General features: G+C 43.8%; 2 protein-coding genes and 1 pseudogene across 5 annotated transcripts in view; 1 reads left to right on the forward strand and 2 right to left on the reverse strand.

Moving 5' to 3' along the window:
- Positions 1–378: 378 nt before the first annotated feature.
- LOC105478735 (very-long-chain 3-oxoacyl-CoA reductase pseudogene) lies at positions 379–2,645 on the reverse strand (annotated as a pseudogene).
- Positions 2,646–11,233: 8,588 nt separating this feature from the next.
- Positions 11,234–16,520, reverse strand: LOC105478799 (uncharacterized). Its single transcript, XM_071096116.1, is given in 6 exon segments — positions 11,234–15,787; positions 15,790–16,075; positions 16,077–16,138; positions 16,141–16,253; positions 16,295–16,431; positions 16,491–16,520. Coding segments are annotated over 6 exon segments (1,047 nt in total). The 3' UTR covers positions 11,234–15,368.
- Positions 16,521–17,330: 810 nt separating this feature from the next.
- The window catches only part of LOC105478737 (zinc finger DHHC-type palmitoyltransferase 14), a 297,287-nt gene continuing 290,541 nt past the window's right edge, over positions 17,331–24,076 (forward strand). For all 4 annotated transcript variants that reach the window (XM_011736331.3, XM_011736332.3, XM_011736335.3 and 1 more), the window contains exon 1: positions 17,331–17,795. In XM_011736331.3, the coding sequence (XP_011734633.1) occupies positions 17,551–17,795 (245 nt within the window). In that variant the 5' untranslated portion in view covers positions 17,331–17,550. The remainder of the gene's footprint in view (positions 17,796–24,076) is intronic.

The following is a 24,076-nucleotide window of genomic DNA, read 5'->3' on the forward strand; positions in this document are numbered from 1 at the left end:
AATAAACAAAAGGATTAATATCTTACAGATTCTCTGATCACAAAATAATTAAGTCAGAAATGAATAGCTATATGTAGAAATTAAACAACTTACTCTTTTTTTCATAAAGCTATATTTATTCCATTTAAATGACAACCTTTATTCTTAGATTATATTATTCCTAATTTTAGGGGCTAAAATATGTTTTCTTTTACATAATGATGCTGAAAGCAGATGGTTATTTGTTTTGTTTGTTTTTGTTTTATGTCCTTAACTGGCAAAATTAAATCCAGAAACTGAGGCCCCAATTTTTTTTTAATGCAAATCTACTGATGCTTAAAACTCAGAACTTAGGAACCACAAATTTGGCAAAAGCCAATCTTCTTGTGGCATATTTCACAGTATTGAATTCTTTCTTGGTGAGTTCCCTATATAAGTTATGAAGCAGGATAAAAGTCAGTCTTATATTAAGTCAGTGTAAATATGGCCTTAATTTCAATCACCAAAGAAATGTACTTTTGTTGTATACCATGGTTACAGCATGTTTTATTAAAACTAATTATATTAGTATCTACCTATAGAGTATCAATTTAAAAGTTATAATGCTATTTCTATGATGTCATTACTTTTATAGGACTAGTCTGTGTCACATGTGTGAGCAATATTGGTTCAATGCAGAAACAAAGAAGGCTGGGTGTCCAAGCAGGCCACTTTTCTGGGTTAGGGTTTCAGTGGTATCATAGATGGCTGCCAGTCTCAATATACACTTTGACCCATTTATCTTTATAAATCATACCATATAGCTTTGATATTTACATACATTTAAACTGAGAAGAAATATGCATCACAAAAAAGCACAGTTTAGTGAATTTCATGTGTCAGAAATAACTCCATATTTCACAATTAGTTTTATGTCATTAGCTACCCTTGATAAAGAATGATTCCATATAAATGTACAAACTGGAACATAATTTTATAAAACCTTAAAGATACCTTTGTAAATTGCAGTGTCTGCTTATAAACAAATCAAATCAATTAATCTCCATTTCTTCAAAGTGTCAAAAACAAAAGAGTAGCTGGATATAACTTTTAATAATCAGTTTCAGAGAAAATACAGGAATAATGATCAATGGCATTTTGGAGCAGATAAAAACTGCTGAGTTTTATGTCTGGGTCTTTCATTCTGTGATTTGCTATAATAGTATTCCTTCCTATTAGCTATTCTTGACAATATTAGTTCTATATTCATTTGAAATGAGCGTTTATATTAAACTTCAAAATTACCTCTGGTAGTATCCAGAATATATGTCAGAAACACCTAAAAGCAACTTCTGTTTTCCTCTTAATTAAGATAACATTTAGTCATGTTAATAACTATTTGAAATGACTTCAGATTTTCAAGATCAGTAAGGTGCCTTGCAGTAAGCTTGCATAGGCTGGAGCATCTGGCCAAGTTATAATGTAGTTATCAATGCTTAGTTCTTCTTGGTTTTCTTCAGATAGCGAGCCCGTGTAGACTTGTTCGTAGCCATGGTTATTTTAAAATAAATCCAAGAAGGCAGGATTGAGATTATCAAGCCCATAAGAGCATGGATCAGGTATCCATTGGTTTGGGATTGCAGGCCTACTGTTTTAATTGCAGATTCAAAATATCTCCGAAGAAGGTTTATTCAAAGTTGGCTTTCAGATTTTAGCCAGTTTTGTAGCTACAAAGTATGGCAGGACACTCTCTACAAAGATGCCCTTGCTTCTATAGTCCCCATGGAGGAACTGAGAGAAGAAATCAACACAAGTCTTGGTTGCAGAACAGATGGTCAACAGTGGGATGGGGAACATGCCTCTGCCAGCTGAGAGGTTCAGAATCGCCCCTTTAGATCTTTCCATCATGCCGGGGTACCAATCGTGTCATCTTACAAACAGAAAGAATATTAATATGTATCATTTTCTTGATCATATTGTCCAAGTCAGGAATGTCCGAAAAGTATTTGGGATACTCATATGACATTCCCACATTGTTCACTAAGACACCAATTTCAAGACCAGGCAAGCCTGTTTTAATTTTATCATAAATATCTTCTGATGCAAAGTCAACAGCAATGGTTCTTGTCTCCACTTTGAATTTTCCTTTGATTTCCCTGGAAACCTGGTCAAGTTTATCCTGTAATCTGCTGATAAGGACAACCACACTTTGCTAACTCCACACTTTGCTAACTCTTCTGCATACGATTTTCCAATTCCATCAGTACTACCTGTGACAACTGTCCATTCTCCGAGCCCTGGGCCGACCTCCACCTTGTTCCCCACTCCCCAGACCCAGAGGGCCTTGAAGAGCGAGTAGCAGATGTGCAGGGCTAGGTAGGCCACAATGCCCGTGCCAACCCAGTACAGGAAGCTGGCGGCGGGGAGAGCACTCTCCATGGCTTTCCACTAGGACTCACTAACTTCGTGAATCTAAACAACTAGTTCTTCTAAATAAACCATGGATAAAAGCAAACATCACGAGAAGAAATCTAAGAAGAAAATTAGAAAATACTTTAAACTCTGATAATAAAGATACAACATATGAAAATGTGTGGGATGCAGGTAAGGTGGTCCTTAGAGGAAAATTTATAGTTTTAAATACTTGTATTAGAAAAGAAAAAAAAAGTTTAAAATTAATCTAAGTTTTTATCTTAAGAATCTAGAATAAGATGAGCAAATTAAACCCAAAGAAAATAGACGGGAAGTATTTATAAGATAAAAGCGGGTATAGGCCGGGCGCGGTGGTTCACGCCTGTAATCCCAGCACTTTGGGAGGCTGAGGCAGGTGGATCAAGAAGTCAGGAGATCGAGACCATCCTGGCTAACACGGTGAAGCCCCGTCTCTGCTAAAAATACAAAAAATCAGCCGGGCATGGTGGGGGGCGCCTGTAGTCCCAGCTACTCGGGATGCTGAGACAGGAGAATGGCGTGAACCGGGGAGGCGGAGCTTGCAGTGAACCAAGATCCCCTCCTGCACTCCAGCCTGGGCGATGAGCAAGACTCCATCTCAAAAACATAAATAAATAAATAAAAGATAAAAGCGGGTATAAATAAAATAGAAAACAAACAACAGCTTACACTAACAAAGCAAAAAGTTGTTTTTCTGAAAAAAATTAATGAAATGGATAAACCCCAGCAAGAGTGATTGAGAAAAATTGATCATTCAGACATTAAGTAGATAATAACAGACTATGAACAATTTAAACTAAATAGAAAAATTCCTTGAAAAACATAGCTTACCAAAACAGACCCAAGATGAAAGAGAAAATAAGAATAACTCTGTATCTTTTAAATAAATTGAATTTTCTATCATCAACCTCTTCTCAAACAGAATTCCAGAAGCAAATGAATTGACTGGTGAATGTTACCAACCACTTAAGAAAGAAATATCAATTTTACAAAAACCATTTCAAAAACGTAGATGAGGGAACAATTTCCATCCCATGTCATGAGGCAGAAGAATCCTGAAGACAATACCTGACAAAGACATGACAATAAAAAGAAAGAAGAAAAGAAAAAAGATATCATTAACCAGTTACCTTCATGAACGTAAATGTAATTATTTTTCATACACTGTTAGCAATCCAAATCCAGCCATATATGAAAAGGACAATATATGTTGATCAAGTGAGGATTTTCTCAGAAATGTAAAGGTTTATTTATTTTTTTTTTTGAGAGGGTCTCTCTCTGTCACCAGGCTGGAGTGCAGTGGCATGATCTCTGCTCACTGCAACCTCTGCCTCCTGGGTTCAAGCAATTCTCCTGTCTTAGCCTCCTGAGTAGCTGGGATTACAGGCATGCACCACCACGTTTGGCTAATTTTTGTATTTTTAGTTGAGACGGGGTTTTGCCATGTTGGCCATGTTGGTTTTGCTGGTCTCAAACATCTGACTTCAAGTGATCCACCAGCCTCGATCTCCTGAAGTGCTGGGATTACAGGTGTGAGCCACCACGTCTGGCCCTAAAGGTTTTTTTTAAGCATCCAATTATTAAGCAATGTAATCTATCATATTAGTAAAATAAAGGAGAAAAGTATGTCAATAAGTGCAGGAAGAACTTATGACAAAATTCAACACCCCAACATATAAAAACTCTCAGCAAACCAGAAATAGAAGAAAATTTTCTCAACCTGATAAAGGGCATCTAGAGAGATCTGAAAGGTAACATTATAGTTAATGATAAAATATCTGATGTTTTCGCCCTAAGACTGGGAATATGCAAGGATGTCGTCATAAATTTGTTTAATATAGTTGCTGCCTTGGCATCCATTTTTAGGCCCAACTTAATTTACAGCCAAGTCATAGCCCATCACCTTTGCCCTAGTTAAAACTTCCCCGCCATGCCTGGTTGTTTTTGCTATAGCCCACTTGCTTTCCATCCCCCTAACTCAAAACCCCATACACCCCACAGCCACTACCATTGTAAAACCGAATCATCAATTCCAGAGTCATGTAAGCAAGTTCTCCAATCGGTATTTTCCTTAAACTATCCAGTCCACACACCTAGGAGATAGTGCTCACGGACCTCAATGAAGACATAGTCTCAGAAGTCCCTCCCGACCCCCGACCTGCCCACCGGGTGAACTCCTCGAAGCCTCCAGACTCCCCATCGGCCTCCTGCAGGCACCCTTAACCTCTCTAGGACCTGTGAGTAATACGTTTCTTTGGTTTCATGCATTTTGGTTTTATTTCCTCATCATATCTCACCTGACTGATACACAGGAACCTAACTTTTCCCTCAGTTAGAGGTCTCCTAGAGAGGGATTATCTTGCCCTACGGGCACTCTTGAGTCGGGACTTGGCTGTAGAGGTGGGGCTCAGACACCAAACCAGACTGAGGACTAGCTAAAAGCAGGAGACAGCCAGGTGCGTTGTATCATGCCTGTAATCCCAGCACTTTGGGAGGCTGAGGCAGGTGGATCACCTGAGGTCAGAAGTTCGAGACCAGTCTGGCCAACATGGCAAAACCCTGTCTCTAATAAAAGTACAAAAATTAGCTGGGCATGGTGGTGGGCGCCTGTAATCCCAGCTACTCTGGAGGCTGAGGCAGGAGAATTGCTTAAACCCGGGAGGCGGAGGTTGCAGTGAGCCAAGATTGTGCCACTGCACTCCAGCCTGGGGTGACAGAGCGAGACTCTATCTCATAAATAAATAAATACATAAAACAGGGAGCAAAATTAGCTTTCAATCAGACATGCCTGCCAGTGTGCCATGTCACTTTACCATGGCACAGATGTCATGGCAACATCTGGGTGTTACCACCCCTTTTTATGGCAATGACGTAATGAACCAAAAGTTGCTGCTCCTTCCCTAGAAATATCTGCATAGACCACCCGTTAATCTGCATGTAATTAAAAGTGGGTATAAATATGATTGCAGACCTGCCCAGAGCTGTTGCTCTCTGCCTTTGGGGCGGCACTGTAGGAGCCATTGCAGAGCTGCAACACTGCTGCTTCAATAAAGCTGTTTCCTTCTACCTCTGGCTGGTCCTTGAATTCTTTCCCGGGCAAAGGCAAGAACCCAGCCGGCCATGCTCCACTTTGGAGCTTGCCTGCCCTGCATCACTCTCGAGAGACTTCAAGATGAAATTAGAAAGAAACCATAACAATAGAAACCGCAACAGATGTCTACGATTTTACTTTTTTCATTGTTCAACATAAAAAAAAGGAAGAACTAGAAAATAAGTATTTAATGCTATTTGCTGGTCTGCTTTTTTTGTGGTGGCATGGACTACTGCAATTCTGAAACCTTTTTGTGTTCTAGGCTTGAAGATATGAGTAAATGTATTGAGGATCATGGGAGGAAGAAGCTACAGATGTGAAAATTGGGAAGCATGGAATATAGATGCAGTTTTAAGTTGGAATTACAGGTTATCAGCTTGAACACACAGTGTTTTAACATTGAAGAAAGTAAACGTCTACACATATGTGTGTCTATGTTTTTTTAAAGATAGAAACAGAGATGAACAAACACATACGTATTTTCCACTAAAAGAAACTTAGGGCCCCTTGGAGAAATGACAGATTACAGGGCTGGAAAGACAAAGTACGTGGTGAGGCTGGAAAATGTGACTGAATCAGATAGAAGAGAGGCAACCATTCAATGAATGTCAAATTCAATAGAGGCGGCCGGGTGCGGTGGCTCACACCTGTAATCCCAGCACTTTGGGAGGCCGAGGTGGGTGGATCACCTGAGGTCAGGAGTTTGAGACCAATCTGGCCACCATGGTAAAGCCCTGTCTCTACTAAAAATACAAAAATTAGCCAGTCATGGTGGTAGGTGCCTGTAATCCCAGCTACTCAAGAGGCTGAGGCACAAGACTCACTTGAACCTGGGAGGTAGAGGTTGCAGTGAGCTGAGATCTCCTCACTGCACTCCAGCCTGGGTGACAGAGTGAGACTCCATCTCAAAAAAAAAAAAGAAAAAAAAAATAAGATGGGGTTAGCTTAAAGGGCTCATTCTAGCCAACTCTAGAATAATTTGAATATCAAAATAACTATCGATAAGAATATATTATAACCCATTGAATAAAATAAGTATCTGGAAGGCCACGCTGATATAAATACACCAGTTTGTATTGCATGGATGGTACATAAATGGGGAGAAGGGAAAGTGCTTCCTTACCGTAAAATGCCAAGAAAGAGAGAAGGAGAGAAGAAAAGAGGGAGGGAGAGGGAGAGGGGGGAAGGGGGAAACAAAGGGAAGGAAGAAGGAAGAAAGGGAAAAAATTAGAAATTATAGGGTGAAAGTTTGATGAAGAATAAGATATTTACACAATTTCTGTCTTTGTAAATATTATTATTATTCTGAGATGGTGTCTTGCTCTGTCACCCAGGCTGGAGTGCAGTGGTGTGATCACAGCTCACTGCAACCTCTGCCTGCTGGGCTCAAGCATCCTCCCCACTAAGCCTCCTGAGTAGCGGGGACTACAGGCACGCGCCACCATGCCTGGCTAATTTTTCTATTTTTTTGTAGATACAAGATTTTGCCTTGTTGCCCAGGCTGGTCTCAAACTCCTGAGCTCAAGTGACCCGCCCACGTCGGCCTCCTAAAATGCTAGGATTACAGGCATGAGCCACTGCACCCAGTCACTGTCTTTGTAATTGTTAATTACAATGGAAAAATGGAACTTTATATTGGAAAAACCTGGTGGAGCCACCTTACCCTAATGATCAAAATGAACATCATTAATATTGGGACAACCAGCATTGTGTGCCTTTTGATATGGTACTGAGAAAGACACAGCATTACTGCATTGGTCCTCCTATCAAAAATGTATAACCTGATTTCTGTCCCCAAGGCATCCAAATGAGCTAAATAAAAAGGTGGAGAAAAATCCTAGCTTATTAGGAAAAAAAGTGTATCTGTGTCATCCCAGAAAAGATGTAAGATAAAGTATAAGTTACTATGTTATTTATGTTTTGAAATAATTTTAAACCCAGAAATGAGTCTGTATTAGAATAAATTAAAATGTCTCTTAAGGTGAAATATTACAGGAACAACAGAAAGTTATAAAAATGAGAAGTTTTAGAAAATGTATTTGCACTCTTTATCTTATTGAATTATCTATAATCAGGAATTATCTTAATATTTTTACACACAAATTGAAATAATCTTCAGATTTTCTTAATGTAAAGTTATCCAGATGTTTGTAGGAGAACAAAGACACACACATTTTTTTCCCCTGAATGTAGCAATCAGGCTATTGACCTCCTAAAGAAATCCTTGTGAGTAAGTAGACACCCCCATAAACATCTCAATTACTTTTAGGAAGAAAACAGTATTAAGTAGTGAAAATTGCTAAGTCAGAAAAAGGAAAATCATAATCCATTTAATACCTGCATATGAATTGACTATTTACAAGGCACTTTCATATATATATATATATTTTTTTTTTAATCTCACAAACAACCTTTGAGGTAGGTGGTTTCAGTTATTCATTCCAATGAGGTTTTTATTCCACAGAAATGCCAACAAGGATGCCAAGATGAAAGAATCACTTGAGGCCAGGAGTTTGAGAACAGCCTGGTCAACATAGTGAGACCCCTATCTCTACAAAAAATAATAATAGTAATTAGCTGGATGTGGTGGCGTGCACCTGTAGTCCCAGCTACTCGGGAGGCTGAGGTTGGAGATTGCTCAAGCCCTGGAGTTTGAGGTTACAGTGAGTTATGATAATGCCACTGCACTCCAGCATGAGCAACAGAGTGAGACCATATCTCTTAAATACATACATATACACACACACACACACACACACACACACACACACACACGATGCCCAGAAAAGTTTGTGCTTGGATCTGGTTTCCATGTATTTGGAAAATAAATAAACGTGAAACAAATTGGTTTTTTGACTAGCTTTAGTTTAGAAATTGCAATAGACATTTCTCAAAATCCATTTTTTACAGAGAAGACTAGAAAATTTTGAAATCCAATTTGGATTCTTTCTGATTAAGCAACATTGTTAGTAGAGAGAAGGATTTCTTTGTTTTACTCATGTCCTTTGAAGAGTAAATAACTGCTGAGTGCCCAGATGTAAGTGTTAGGAAAATCAGTGCTGGGCTCTGGCCTTTGGAGCTAGACCTGCAGAACTCAGAGGCTCACCCTACAGTGTTTTCCCTGCTGGGCTTGATCTAGGATAGTAAAATTTTTTCTCATTGCTCAAGGAAGCTTCTCCTTCTGCCATCATGTTTACTGTTCTGTGGCACATTTTATAATTAATAAACAAAATTGTTTTGGTGACATTGTATCTCTTCATAATTTCTGCTTCTTTAAAATGGAGTGCATCCTATTTTGCTTCTCAATTAAAAAATGTCTGTATTTTGGGTCAATTTCGGCCTGGGCTGGAGGCACACTCTCTAGACTTCAGCAGCACCAGCAGCTGGAAACAGCACGGGCATGATTCTTCAAAAGTGCTCTCATCATTGTGTGAGGAGCTGAGGCCCAGAAGAGCTGGTCAGGCTGGAGCAGGTATCTTGTAGTTTTAGCAATGCAGCCCCAAGGTAGTGTCGTGGCCTCAGGGAGGCCACCACGGCCTGTGTTGGACAGCCAAAACCTAGTGTATGCCTTCTCCTGAATTTAATTGTGAAGAAACATCAGACAAACCCAATCGAGAGACATTCTACAAAATAAAGGCTTCCACTCTTCCAAAATGTCAAGATCAAGAAGCTCAAAGAAAGCAGGTAGGACTGTCCCATGTGAAAGGAGATATAAAAGGTTTAACAACTAAGTGTGATGGACTGGATCCTGAATTGGGAAAAATTAACCATATACGACATTATTAATAGACAATTGAAGAAACTGTAATATGGGCTGCGTGTATGTGTGTGTATAGGTTTGCCTGTAATTATATATGAGCCTGGAGAAGGCTATACAACATGTTATTAACATTGGTTACCTGGGGGAAGGGTGGGGATGGGAAATTAAGAGAAAAATACTACAACTTTGTTTTTTAAAAAGCACGCAGGATGAAAGTAGCAAGTATGATATGATTCCATTTTTGTTACATGATATAGATATATGTGTAAGTGTGTATGTATGCATAAAATGAATTATACAAAGATGGTCAATAAATCATTAACGATTGTTATTCCAAGGTGATGGAAATTTGAACTTTTGCATTCTTCATATTTTTGTCTAGTATAATTTTTTTCAATGCACAGGTATTATTTTTATAAACGTACTAAAAAGTAATATTTTTGTGTTAAAAAGGCAAGAAAAAGTCACTCAGGGAACAACTATAAGAAAATTTTGAGACCGGGCGCAGTGGCTCACGCCTATAATCCCAGCACTTTGGGAGGCTGAGGCAGGTGGATCACAAGGTCAGGAGGTCGAGACCATCCTGGCTAACACGGTGAAACCCCGTCTCTACTAAAAATACAAAAAAAAAAAAAAATTAGCCGGGCATGGTGGCGGGCACCTGTAGTCCCAGCTACTTGGAACGCTGAGGCAGGAGAATGGTGTGAACCTGGGAGGCAGAGCTTGCAGCGAGCCAAGATTGTGCCACTGCACTCCAGCCTGGGCAACCCCATCTCAAAAAAAAAAAAAAAAAGAAAAGAAAAAGAAAAAAAAAAAGAAAGTTTTGAGGCGAGGCACAGTGGCTTATGCCTATAATCCCAGCACTTTGGGAGGCCAAGGAGGGCGGATCACCTGAGGTCGGGAGTTCAAGACCAGCGTGACTAACACGGAGAAATCCCCTCTCTACTAAAAATATAAAATTAGCCGGGCATGGTGGCATGCGCCTGTAATCCCAGCCATTGCACTCTAGCCTGGTCAACAAGAGCAAAACTCCGTCTCAAAAAGAAATAGTCTTGAATTAAAGCTTTTCTGCTTTAAACTAATATTTTCTTAGAGTGCTGAGTTTATTATTATATTTTAAGCACCTTACATGTTTCAACACAAGATGTTTCCAGCTGTGCTGAGCACATGCTCAAGTGTGAGCTGACTGTCTGGGTTGGAAGAAATTGTGTCTGATTTTCTGAAGAATCTTGTTTGGTATAGAAGCTTCAGTAGTCACTTCCAGCCATCCTAGAACTCTCTGATGACATCCCTTCTGGAGATTTTGGAGTTCTCCTAGGACTGTGACCTTTTGACCTGTATGTACCTTGACTAAGTGAACTTCACACTTATTTTTGGCCCTGAAAGGTATACAAATCATGTCCTGTCCTGGAATCTGAATGTCTTCCCTTTTCACAGTGGATAAGGCTATACTTCCTCTTGGCTTCTTGAAGGTATGCTGAGAACTAGTGAGATGGGTTTGTGGAATGCTTTGAGCTGCTGAGATGTAAAGAACAACGCTCTAGCTTTGTGAATAACATAACCCCTATTGTCAGTGAATCCACTGACTCAGATGAGGACAGGGAGAGACCCACTAGAATCAAAGATACTAACAGACTGGGGAGGGCCAGCTTGTTGCTGTAAGTGCTAATGGCAGTGACAACTGAGGAGGGTGATGAAAATGTAAAGAAAGTAGAGTAATGCTCCCAGAAGGAGGTCTCGACTAATAACAGATGGGGAATTGGTGAATAAACTTCAGCTTTTTTACCCCTCAGTTGGGATAACTCTGGCAGGGTGCACACCTCGGACCTCCCAGAGTCCCCTAGAGCAGGGATTCCCAAGCCCCAGAGCCATGGACCAGAACCGGTCCACCGCCTGTTACGAACTTGGCTGCGCGGCAGGAGGTGAGCAGCGGACAAGTGAGCAAAGTTTCATCTGTATTCACAGCCCTCCCCTTCACTCACATTACTGCCTGAGCTCCATCTCTTGTCAGATCAGCATTAGATTCTCATAGGAGTGTGAACCCTATTGTGAACTGAGCATGTGAGGGACTTAGGTTGCACACTCGTTATGAGAATCTAATGCCTGATGATCTGTCACCGCCTCCTATCACTCCTACATGGGGCCGTCTAATTGCAGGAGACAGCTCAGGGCTCCCACTGATTCTACCTTATGGTGAGTTGTATAATTATTTCTTTATATATTATAATGTAATAATAATAATAGAAATAAAGTTCACAATCAATGTAATGCACTTGACTCATCCCAAAACCATGCCCCCATCCCCTCACCCTCTGGTTTGTGGAAAAATTGTCTTCCAGAAAACTGGTCCTTGGTGCCAAAAAAGTTGGGGACCGCTGCCCTAAAGGGTCTGAGTTTCAGTGGTCCACCGTGGTAGCTTGCTCGATAGCACATGCTTTACTGGTTTCTCACTTCCTCACTCTTCTGCTGTGTTTTCTGCAATCCCCTCCCAAATAAACTAATTGTGCTTGGATATTTGTCAGTTCTACTCCAGCTAGAAACATCATGTACTTTCCCAATAATTTACTTTTCTATACCCATCCCCATTTCCCTGACAGACTAACCCTTTTATATTCTTCCTGTCCAAACTGTCAAGGTCAGAGTTGCACTTTGCTACAGCCTGGGCCTGAGATTTCTCTTTGCTCTGAAATCAAGATGATTTTCTCTATTCCACTCAGTTGTTGGTTCATCAGACCACGTGCTCTTTCCATCAAGTGGGGGATATAGGAAAGCTTGAGTCAGCCATTCATACCTGGCCTAAAATCTTGACTCCATTACTTACTTACTGCAAAACCCTGGGCAAATCACCTAACTTCTCTGATCTTCAGTTTCCTCCTCTGTGAAATAAAGATAATAATCCTGCCTCATCAGGTTGTCCTCTGGATTTAATGAGCTAAATGTATAAAGAACCAGGAGACTGACTAATACAAAAATACTCTGGAGAAAAGATCATTATTTTTATAATATGGTTTTCTTGTCTCGCTGAATTTCTCATGTGAATTTCTCATCTTGTTTCCCAACCTTGACTGTAGTTTCTCTGCCACATTTACCTTCTTTATCACACTGCCCTGCACATGACAGGCACTAAACATTCATTATCAATTTTCTAAAGCGTTAAAGTGCTAAAGAAAAACTTCAGCTGAATTCAATTTAAAATAGTTTAATTGAGCAAAGAATGATTCATGAATTGGGCAGCCTCCTGAACCAGGGTAGCTTCAGAGACTCCAGTGCAGCTGCGTGGTGGAAGAGAATTTATGGACAGAAAAAAGAAAGTGACGTACAGAAAGCGGAAATGAGATAAGGAAACAGCCAGATGGTTGCAGCTCGGCGTTTGTCTTATTTGAACATGGTTTGAACAGTTGGCCACATTTGAGTGGCCATAACCCAGTAATTGACACCCGAGTAGATCACACTCTGTTTACACTTCCATTTAGGCTACAGTTCACAGTGTACAGAGAAACCTTTAGCCCAAACTTAAAATACGTAAAGAGACAGCATTAGGTTAAACTCGATTTAGCAAAAGTCGATCATGCACTCTTTCCATTCAATTCAAGACTCATTTTCGGATTATTTCTTATTGGCGAGGCATGCTCAAGGAATTTTTAGCAGGTCTTTTGACTTTTCAGTGTCCTTGTATGCCAAATAAATGTTTTGATCTCTAATTCTAGATACGCTGACATCCCTCTAGCATTAAAGTTTGGAATCTGTACATTCTTGGAGGGCAAAGACGGTGATTCTTCAGACCCCTCAACACTTACACTGATGGTGGCCACAGAGCGAGGCATACAGAATTGATGCTGGTGCATACAGAATCAATTCCAGATGCTTCCTGGGTCCTGTTCCTTTTTCCCTCTCTCCCTGGCCCTCGCTCCACTCCAGCTAGACTGGTTTTTCTTTGTACCTCTAGAATTTTCCAGGTTGTTCTGCCTTGAGGACTTGGTACTTGCTGCTTCTCATCATTCAATTCTCTGCCCAACCCCAGTCTCTCCATCCCATAACCCTGCTTTGTTTTTTTGTTCTTGTAATTACTCTCTGAAATTGTTTTATTAGTCATTTATTTGTTTATTCTCTCCACCTCTCCCCCAGTCCCCAAATATAAGCTTCTATCTCGGATCTTTTTATGTTGCTGCTGCTAAAACTGTACTTAGCACAATCTAGGCCCTGAAATAGATAACTGTAAAATAAATGAATAAACTCTACCATACTTATACAGTAGGTTTTACGGTCGTCTCTTAGTATCCTCAGGAGATTGGTTCCAGAATCACCTGTGTATACCTGAATCTGCACATACTTAGGCCCCTAAACAGGCTCCACAGAACCTGCATATAGGAAGAGTTGGCCTTTGCCCTCTGAATACTCGCATTTCCCATCCCAAGAATACTGTATTTTCCATCTGCATTTGGTTGAAAAAAATCCGTGTCTAAGGACACCCACGCTGTTCAAACCCATATTGTTCAAGATCAACTGTAGTTGGTGAGGTGAATTCTGCAGCTATCACACACCGGGTTCTAGTGAATGGGCTTAGGTGAGAGTAACCCATATAAGTGAATTAACTGCAGAGGTCTTAGTACACATGGAGTGGGAAGAAATAGGTAATCCCCAGGAAGACAACTACAGACGATTGTATCAGCTTATTTAGAAATCATATCAGCAATATCTTATTTGCTGTGGAAAATTTAGGTAACATTTTAAAATTAATTCATTTCTTTTTATTATGGAAAATGTCAAACATAACCACAAGTAGATGTGGTAGGTAAGAATAGCATAATGGACCCTCTTGTACACTGTGGTGGATGCACTCCAGGGTGCCCCCCTCACCTTAGTGTTCATGCCCTGTGTACTCCTTTCCCTTTGAGTGTGTGCAAAACATGCTTTCTGGCCAACAGAATGTTCACATTTGAAGTTGCCCCCGTGGGATTGCTTTTATATAAAATTCTGTCTTGCTTAAGACTCACTCTGGGGACTCTTCTTGTGGACCTGATGAAATAAGTGACTGTGCTCGGAAAGCCCAAGTGACAATGAAGTCTAGGTAACCTCTAGGAATTACAGGTTCCCTCTTGGAGCTGAGGACAGTCTCCAGTCTCCAGCCAGCAAGAAGCCAGGGCCCTCAGTCCTACTGCTGCAAGGAAAGGAATTCTGCCTGTGCCCGGAGTCAGAGTGGAAGCCAGTTCTTCTCCAGCGAATGTGAACGCAGCCTGGCCAGCCCCTGGATGGCAGGTGTGAGACCCTAACTGGAGGACTGAGTGTACCTGGACACCTGATCCACAAAACCTGTGAGAAAAATCTGTCTTAAGGCCACTAAGTTTGTGGCAATTTGCAGCAATAAATAAATATACGTCACCTGAGGTCAACTATTTTCAACAGTTTCCAATTGTTTCATTTACACCTCCATGTCTGGGGCTGGGTGGGTGGGAGGAGGGGAGTGGATGGGCTGGTGTGTTTTAAAGCACATTTCAGTCTTTATATTATTTCACCGGCAGATACTTTAATACCTATTTGTAACAGACAAGGAAGAACTTTTTAAAAGCATAACCATAATGCCTGAAAAATTCGGTTTCATTGAGAATAAGAGTGGGAGTCTTTTTTAATGCCATCAAATCAATGGATCTATTATATTAATTGGACACCCACAGAAAAGGTGCTTGCAATAAACAGAATAAGAATAATACCCCGTTGATCTCATTAGCTAAAGGACAGGAAGGCATATGAGAGCTTTCACTTGAAAAGTCTGAAGCTTTCCAGTTGGTTTTTAAAAAATAGTCCAGACACAAAGCACTTAATTGTCCTTGTAATATGCTTGTCTCTCATACAATATCTAAAATAATTAAAACCCAATTATTCATCGTGTGCTTCAGATCCATTCTCCTTAGACTCTAACCGGCTTTGGAGTGGACCCCTGTAAATTTCATTTTTATTCAAAACTCCTTGTAATTTCATGTCATACTCTAATTGCTATTCCCATCACTTTTTCCTTACTACAGGAAGCTCCTCCCAACTGGCCCTCTTGGAGAAGCCAATCTCATCCCCCTTCGACACTGCTCACTGAGGCACGCTTTGTAAGGGACATACTCAGGGTTCTGAGTTCGATGCCATCTCTACTACTTGGGAGCTCTGTGGTGTTTGGCCAGTAGTTAAGCTTTCCCTAAGCTGGATACAATAATGCCTCGCCGGGTTCCGGTAAAGATTAGACAAAGAACATGTGTAACGTGCAAACTGTCCAGTACAGAGAAGGCACCGTTCCCCACAACCCCCTTTGTTGGTTCCCATCTCCCACCACCCAGCCCCAGAACGCCTGGCACCACGCCTCTCTTGCCCTTGTCGCAGGGGATGCAGGGACTCGTAGTTTCCAAGGCCTCGCGTCGTACTTTTCCTCGGCGCCGGCCGGCGGGCGGAAGAACTACACATCCCAGTGGGCTGTGAAAGGAAAGTGGGGCTCGGAAAATCGAGCGTCCCCGCCCAGCTGCCTTCGTTTTCCGCGGCCCCGGGCTATGCCCACCTCTGCGGGGGCTCGGACCCGCAGCAAAGCCCGGGAGGGCGTGAGCGAGCAGGCGTCCCAGGCTTCGGCAGTCCCAGGGCCGCGCCCGCAGCTCCTCCTGTGCTGTCGGGTGGGAAGGAGGGAGGCGCGGGCGAGAGAGGAGAAGCACGCGATCCCTCCGCTGCCGAGGGGGCTCCACGGGGGAATGGAGGGAGAAATAAAGCGAGCAGATGTGAACGTCCGTGGGAAGTGGAGACCGAAAAGGCTGGGCGGCAGCAACCCAGAACCTGGCCTCCAAGGGGCTTCTACTCCGGGAGGGAGGCCGGGGCCGGAGGGGACCCTGACCGCTTCGTCTGCCCTTCTCGGCCCGGAAGCCGGCCGAGCCGGGCCGCGAGACCCTCACCCGCAGCCGGGTCCCGGAGTCAGGCCGGCCTCGGGCCGCCTCTCCCCATCCTGGCACCCGGCACCCCACCCCATTCCTCGGGCATCAGCAGAGTCCCCCGGCGACGCGACCACGCGCCCAGCTGGGGAGGAGGAAGAAGGGGGGCGCAGGCCGGGGAGGGTCACCCCCGCGCCGCGGCTCCTCAGCTCCCGGGGAGTCGCCAGGACTGGCTTGCCAGTGGCCGTGGGAATGAGCGTGTCCCGAGGCGGCAGCTGCTGCGGGGGATAAACCCGGGAGAAGCCGCGAGACTGACTGAAGTCGGCCAGGAGCACACAGCGCGGCGGGGCCGGGCGTCCAACCCCATCCCTACTCGGGCGATGGCACTGGGAACCCCCCGCGCCTTCCACAGCCCAGGGCGCCCGCCCGAGGGGACTGGGGCTGGAATCACGCTGCGCCGGTGCCCTGGCTTCGCGGGCGAGGAGGAGGAGGAGCAGGAGGCGGAGCCGCGGGTGAGGCGCGGGGCCACCGCCCACCCGGCCCGGAGGAGGCGGACCCACTCGGAGCGCCGCGCGCGCGCCGGGGCTGAGCCTTGCAAACAAGTGTCTGTGCGGTGTCCCCGCGGCCCTCCTCGCGCCGGGGCCGCTTCCTCCGGGTAGGAGGGAGCAAGGGAGCCCTCGCCGCGCGGCCCGCGAGCCGCCGCCGCCCTCGACCCGGGCATCCCCGCGCGGGGGCCGCGGACTCGACTAGGCTGCCAGGCGCAGCGACACCGGGTCGCGGTGCGAGAGGCTCCTGACAGAAAAACGTGCGTGGTTGTCCCCACCCCTGGGAGGGGTTGCCGGTGCCGCGCGCGGCCGCCCAGTCGCCAGCTCTCTCTCCTGGGAGGATCCGCCGCCGGAGGAAGGAGTGGACCCAACCTGGCCGCGGCGCAGAAGTGGCTCCCAAGGAAGCCGGCGCCGGGGCCGCCGCCTCGTGTCCCCTCGGGGCGCAGTGCTCGGGGGTCGGCGGGCCGGAGCCGAGGCGCAGCCGGGGAGCCGGGGGCTGCGGGGCCGAGCGGGCAGCCGCGCGAGGGGGCGGGCGCTCGGCGACCCGGGGGCCGGCTGGGCTGAGCCCCGCGCCCCAGGACGCGGGCTGAAAGCGACGGAGGAGCGCTGCCGCGGGCTGCGGACCAGCGCCGTCCCCCCACGGAGCGGGGCTTCTGCTATGACAGTTGGGCTCCCCGGAGGGTTAACCTGGGTGTCCTCGGCAAAGTTGTCGCCGAGCCGGGAGCCCGTGTAGGGGCCGCGGCGCCGCGGCTCGGGGGGCGGCCGGGCGGCCGGCGGCGGTCGTGGCTCGGCGGGGCCCGCGCGGCCGGGGGGCTCCTGGGGGTGTGCGCCCCCAGCCGGCTGCCCTCGTGGATGCCTCCCGGCGGCGGCGGGCCCATGAAAGACTGCGAGTACAGCCAGATCAGCACCCACAGCTCCTCCCCCATGGAGTCGCCCCACAAGAAGAAGAAAATCGCGGCCCGGAGGAAATGGGAGGTGTTCCCGGGAAGAAACAAGTTCTTCTGCAACGGGAGGATCATGATGGCCCGGCAGACGGGCGTCTTCTACCTGACGCTCGTCCTCATCCTGGTCACTAGCGGACTCTTCTTCGCCTTCGAGTAAGTGGCGGCGGCCGCTCCCCCGACGCCGCGCTCCCCTCGCGTTCCCTGTCCTCCGCCCCTCCTCGGGCTGCTTTCGTTTTCTAGAAGGCTTATCTACTGTAAATTGTTATATAATGCCAGCCCGGGCTCCCTCTTTTTTCTTTTAAATGTCTGATTGCTTTTGGGTCCCCAGAGAGAATGCCGTTCTGGGCCGGGCTTCTGGGAGCAGGGAGGGAAGGGGTCCACTTGGAAGGGGGGCCAGGCCTTCCTGCTCCAGGTGGTGGATGGGACCCAGCAGGTGGGGCCGCCGGTCCTTTATCCCTGGGGCGCTCTCTATCGAGTTTGGGAACCCAGAAAATCAACCCAGATGTAGCCTGCGGTGGGAAGGTGGGGTGCGATAGATTCCTAAGCCAGGGATACATAGAACTGACTTTTCCCCCCTTGCTGACAACATATAGGGCATCTTCTTACGCTCAGTTGACTACATCTCCCATGTAACTTCGACGAATAATTGAGGAATCTTGGTTATTTCAGGTTTCAAAGTATTGGCTACCTAGTGTGCCCTGGATAGATCCTTTCATTCTCCAGCCTCTTACATGCTCACTCTGGATTCACAATTTCTTATTTGCCATAAGGTTTCTAAACTCTTCACTTTCAAAAAGGTTGCAATAAAATGTCCGAAACAAAGAATTTGGGAACACGTGAAAGGAGATTTTAGGTCTGTTAAGGAAGAGGATGACACTACATGACAACTTCTGATTCCAGAAAGAGTCTGGACTTTAGGGATTATATCTGGGGAAAAAGAAAAGTGCATGCAAGTCTTCACCGTTTTCAGGAAAATCAAATTGACCAGTAGCAACTGTCCTCCTGCCAACTAATGAAAGGTCTTCTTATTTATTAACAGTGATTAGATAAAGCATTCCAATCAATTTCAATTGCTCTCTTTGCATGCAACATTTGGAATGCAACTCCTTATGTAATTTCTGGTATCCTATGTTCAATGAAAGGTGGAGTTACTTTTTTCCCCCCAGAATTTAAAAAAAGCAATATATTTATAGGGAGTTCTTTGGGCTTCCCAAATCCTGGGTTTTATTGGGCATGATACTCCTTCAGTCTCCGCCTCCTCCTGTTGGGTAGGCTTAATTAAAACCTTTTGAATTTATTTACTTTTGTTTCTGAGTAGGATTAATAGGCTCTAATTTCGTGCCGGGCTTTTGCTCTTCCAAATGCTGTCTCAATTGGAAATGAATGATCTCTTGACAATGTAATACTTGTCACTCAAAACCCTCTGACTCTCAGGAGAAATGTTTTGTATCTGGACACTGCTCTGATGAGCAGTTTTAACAGGACTGAGTTAGACCAGGCAATGAGAAGGATGTCAGATTTAAGCAAATTCCCCTTCCCCAGTTCTTCTCACACACAACTCCTCTCCCCCATTTCCGATGGTGTGTGCACTTCTCCGGGTCCCCCTTTGATGTTTAGGTTCTGTATCTGTTTGACACTAGTAAGTAGAGTCAGTGGGGGACCTGTGGACGGGAGGGGAAGGGTGTGAACAGTCATTCAGAGTGGCAGGGAGACTCACTCTACTTATGCTGCTGTTGCTCCCATGGGCCCCCACTGAGAGCAGCCTCTTGTCCTTACAGACCCTGGAAACTGGAAGAAGGGGCACAGAGGTTCCCCATGAGTTTATGTTATGTGTTAGGATAAACACCGGCACTGGAGCCATGATGCCGTGTGGTTTAACAGAAATGCCATCTCTTTAATGGCAGATTTAGTTACAGGTGCTCCTCTAGTTGCAGAGTATTCGCTGTGTTCCTAATGTTTTTTTTTTTTTTTTTTTTTTTAATCTTGAACAGATCCAAATAGGCACTTTTGCTCTTTTAGCGATTTTAACTGTGGAGAAAATGGGTTAATTTTGTGGTTCTGTTGCAGAGCTCCAGCCACAAGTGTGCTCCATGGAGAATGATGAATATTTCATATTCTGTATATACCCAAATCCCCACTGTATGGTTAGGGATTCCCCCAGTTATTACTTAACATCTTTTATTTTGTTCGTTCAAACATAGCTTCTAACCAAACCATCATAAATTCATTTTCGTTTCTTGATCTCTGCGTGTATTTTTTCAAGAGTTCCCAAAAGTCCTCACTAGCAGGTTGTTAGGGATCTTTCTCTGCGTCAGTGTTGTGTTAACTGATGACTGTAGGAATAAATGTGTGCGCTGGGATTTTATTAGCTACTGTTTGCAGCATCTTTTTTTATATCAGCTCTGTGGGAGTGTATGTGTGTATATGTGTGTGTGTTTGGTCTCCATGGGTGTTTCTTCAACTAGGCAATTTGACATTTCAAGAAAGCAAGAGGCCCATCCTAGTATGATGCCTCTGTTCAGAAAAATCAGAGGCTGTTCAAGCTATAGAATATTATGGTTTAGCTGAGAATATTTGTCACTGCATTGCTTTCAAGTTCTTTATTCATAAGTTAAATAACCAATTTGACCAAATTAATTTGCTAGAGACCAAAGAACAAGTTAACCCCATGCAGAGAAAGAAAATACCAACCAGCCAATCCCTAAGCGAGATCCAGAAGAAATGCCAGTACTGCCTGCCCCTGGCCTGCCCTTCTCCTGCCTTCCTCTAGTTATTTATTGAACACATACTATGTGGTACCCTATTTTGATTGTTTAATTTCATGTCTAGATAGCTTTTTTAAAATTTATTTTTAATTTTTTATAGAGATGGAGTCTGCCTATATTCCCCAGGCTGGTCTTGAACTTCTGGCTTCAAGTGATCCTCCTGCCTTGGCCTCCCAAAGTTCTGGGATTATAGGTGTGAACCACTGCACCTGACTATCAGGTCCAGATAGCTTTTTATTGGAGACAGAGTCTCACTGTGTTGTCCAGGCTGGAGTGCAGTGGCACAATCATGGCTCACTGTAGCCTCGGCCTCCCAGGCTCAAATGATTTTCTCTTCTCAGTCTTCTTAGTAACTGGAACTGTAGGTGTGCACTACCATGCCCAGCCAAGTTTTGTATTTTTTTGCAGAGACATAGGGGTCTCACTGTGTTGCTCAGGCTGGTCTCAAACTCCTGGGCTCAAGTGATCCTCCTACCTTGGCCTCCCAAAGTGCTGAGTATAGGCGTGAACCACCACACCTGGCTATCATGTCTAGATAGCTTTTAATGTTAGTAAAATTCATTGTCAAACATTAGAATTGTGTTTCGCCAGTTACACAAAAGCAAATGAAAAGTGTGACAAGAAGAACGAATAACTTAGTCATTTAGTTTTAGCCCTCCCTTGTCTGCAATTCTTCTCTTATCCCAGTTCTCATTCCTGATCTTGAACAGATTGACAAGAAAGTTTGTCCAAGAGAAATGAACTTACTTGAACTCAGCAACAGGTGTTGATACAGTCTTCAACCCCTGGAGAAAGGCAGGGTAGGAATGATTATTCCCATATCTAAGACGAAGTGACAGAGGCTTGGTGAGGTTAGTCACCTAGGGTCGCACAGCTAATTAGTGGGAAGGCTTCTGGCTGCAAAGCCAGTGCTGTTTCTGACTAATTGTGCTGCTCCTCGTTCAAGTCTAGAGTACTGGTTAAAGGCATGGATTTTGGAAGGACAGACCCTAAGCTTATTACTAGCAGTATAACCCTGGGCAAATGATTGGTCTTTTTTAAGCCTTAGTTTCCCAGTCTGTAAACTGAGATTAATAATAATCTACCTTTAAATGATGGGAAGATTAAATGGAGAACGTATACTCTGCATAGTATACGGTATAGTATATACAGTACCGTATATGCTATACTGTGTACCAGTGTTTGGTACATAGCAAGGGCTCAATAAATGGTTCATATTGTTAGAGTAAACCTTAGAAGTAGCCCCCGCAAGGACTCTGGTCACCTTTTTTTGAGAGCATTTTGAGGAAGGGAACATGTAGGTTAATAAGCAACTGTGACTGTGAAAAACTCAGAACTGTGCAGTCTGCTATTAAAGTAAAGACCTGGCCGGGCACAGTGGTTCATGCCTTTAATCCTAGCACATTGGGAGGCTGAAGCAGGAGGATTACTTGAGCCCAAGAGTTCGAGACCAGCCTGGGCAACATAGTGAGACCCCATCTCTAAGTTTTTAAATAAAAATTTAAAAATATAAAAATAAAATAAGCTCCTTTGTGTGAGTCCAAGGAGCCTCTGTGAAACTGTGGCTTTGCTGTTACCCATTCAGAATGGGAGTCCTTCAGGGATGTCTGGGGACCTGTCCTTATCCAGACTGGATTTCATTTTTGTATTTGAAGCCACCATCCCAGAACAGTGAAGACAGTACAGAAAGCTACTAGAAGCAACCAGATGCAATACTGTACTCTTTCTCAAGCAAGGAGGGACTGCTTGTCTGTTGGCGTCTTTATGCACCGTGTGGAGTACTGATGAAAAGTGACAGCATTTCATAGCTGTGTTTAGGGGAGGTGGGGAGTCGACTGCAGTGCTATCCAGACAGCTCACCCTCTTTGCAGCTATTAAGAGTCTCATCAAGGCTGTCTATGCAATGTCGTCATTCTCACATTCCCAGAAGTAGAATTTGAAAAGATCAGTGAACATTAACAATTTCTTCTTCTCCCTGACATATGCACACATACAGCCTGCTTTTGTTTATAGTTATAATTTTTAAAATACAAAGTCTTTGGTCCTGAAATATTAAACTGTCATAGTCTTGCTTACTGGGGTAGAAGGAAGGAAGGAAACTAGGAGGTTGAGTGAGGTTTGTGTTTTCAGCAGCATTTATGAGGTGAGGAAGGTCTGCTTAGATCTGGGACTTGACTGGGTCTCCCCATTCTACACTGTCACCACAGACAAGTTTGGACGTGTTCCTGGGGCTCGGACACTTGAGAATGTGGGGACATTCTCAAATTTCTCATCACTAGAAGTCTATTGATGTTTTGTTTAAAAAACCTTTCTTTCTCTCTTTTCCTCCCTCCTTCCTTCCCTTCTTCTTTTTACATTTAGCTAATTCCTCTGAAACAAATGATGAATAATTGGGGAGTCAGTAGAACTGGGATCATGTTTGCTTTGAAGATGGAACTTGGGGCTCTCCCCTGAAAATGAAAGTGTCATTTCCAAGAACATCTCTGTTATAGACGGGTAACTTTTATTTTCTAGTAGAGGGTGCTGCCTTTATAACATATAATGACCCCATGTTTTCTTACCACACCCTGACCATGCAGAACTGCATCAACCTCTCCACCATCTCAGAAAACATCTGCATAGGGTCTCATCTGTTTTTTCCAAGTGCTGGCCATGCTGTGCATCATAGAACACCATGGGGTTGATACAGACAATACATGACCCTCAGGACCTTACCACAGGACAGTTCCTAGGAACATAGTACATGGAGCCAAGGACATTTATAATCCACTGTGGTTCCACAAGAACTTTAGGTGACTTCAAAACCTTATGATCCATTGACATGAAAGCACTAACCCATTCATTTGTGTACGTGATCAACACATGTCAGTTCCTTGAGGATAGGGACTGGCCTTGTTCACTGCTGTATCCCCAGGGCTTAGAATAGTACCTGGTCTATAATAGCAAGCTCCCAGTAAATATCTACTGTTTAATGAAGTAATGGTAATATTGAAACACTTCAGAAAATACCTTGCTTGTGCTTTAGTTTTTGCGTTTTGTAAAGCTCTGTACATTAATAAAGTTTATAATTAATAATGTCTTGTAGAACACATTTGCCTCAGAAACTTTGATTATTTGATGTAATTCTTCTGAATTTAAGTGTGTTAATTAAAGCAGAAGGAAAAGCTTTTCTTAGTTATTTAGAAAACTAGTGATAACACTGGGATGTTCTCTTGGCTAACCAAGACTTCTTTCTAGTATTTATTTTTGAACTAAATGCTTTAAGCAAATAAAGCACTCTGGGATATATTTGAATGTTACCTAACAACCACCAGCACCTAGAATAATTTCTCATTTTATAGGCTCTTCACTTTGGACACTTGAATTTATCTAATAAAACTCTTAAGGATACTATTGACTACACATGTTTTATTGTGTTCCCTTTTAGCTAGTGGGAAGTGATACTAAATTGTGCAGAAAGGACTCCTCTAGGTTCCTATAATAAGATAATGATGGTTAATTATTTAATGGGCCATATCTGCATATCCTGGATTTTTTTTTCTTTTTCAGTACAGTGTTGCACATAATTTATTCATGGCAGAGTTATTATGTCTTAGCAAGAAAATTTAAATTAAAAGTTGCAAGGAAGTGCATTTGTTATTTTATAGCTGAGGTTGTTAGGAAAGTGAA

This window comes from Macaca nemestrina, chromosome 5 (genome assembly GCF_043159975.1).
Source record: "Macaca nemestrina isolate mMacNem1 chromosome 5, mMacNem.hap1, whole genome shotgun sequence".
In the NCBI taxonomy this organism is placed as follows: domain Eukaryota; kingdom Metazoa; phylum Chordata; class Mammalia; order Primates; family Cercopithecidae; genus Macaca; species Macaca nemestrina.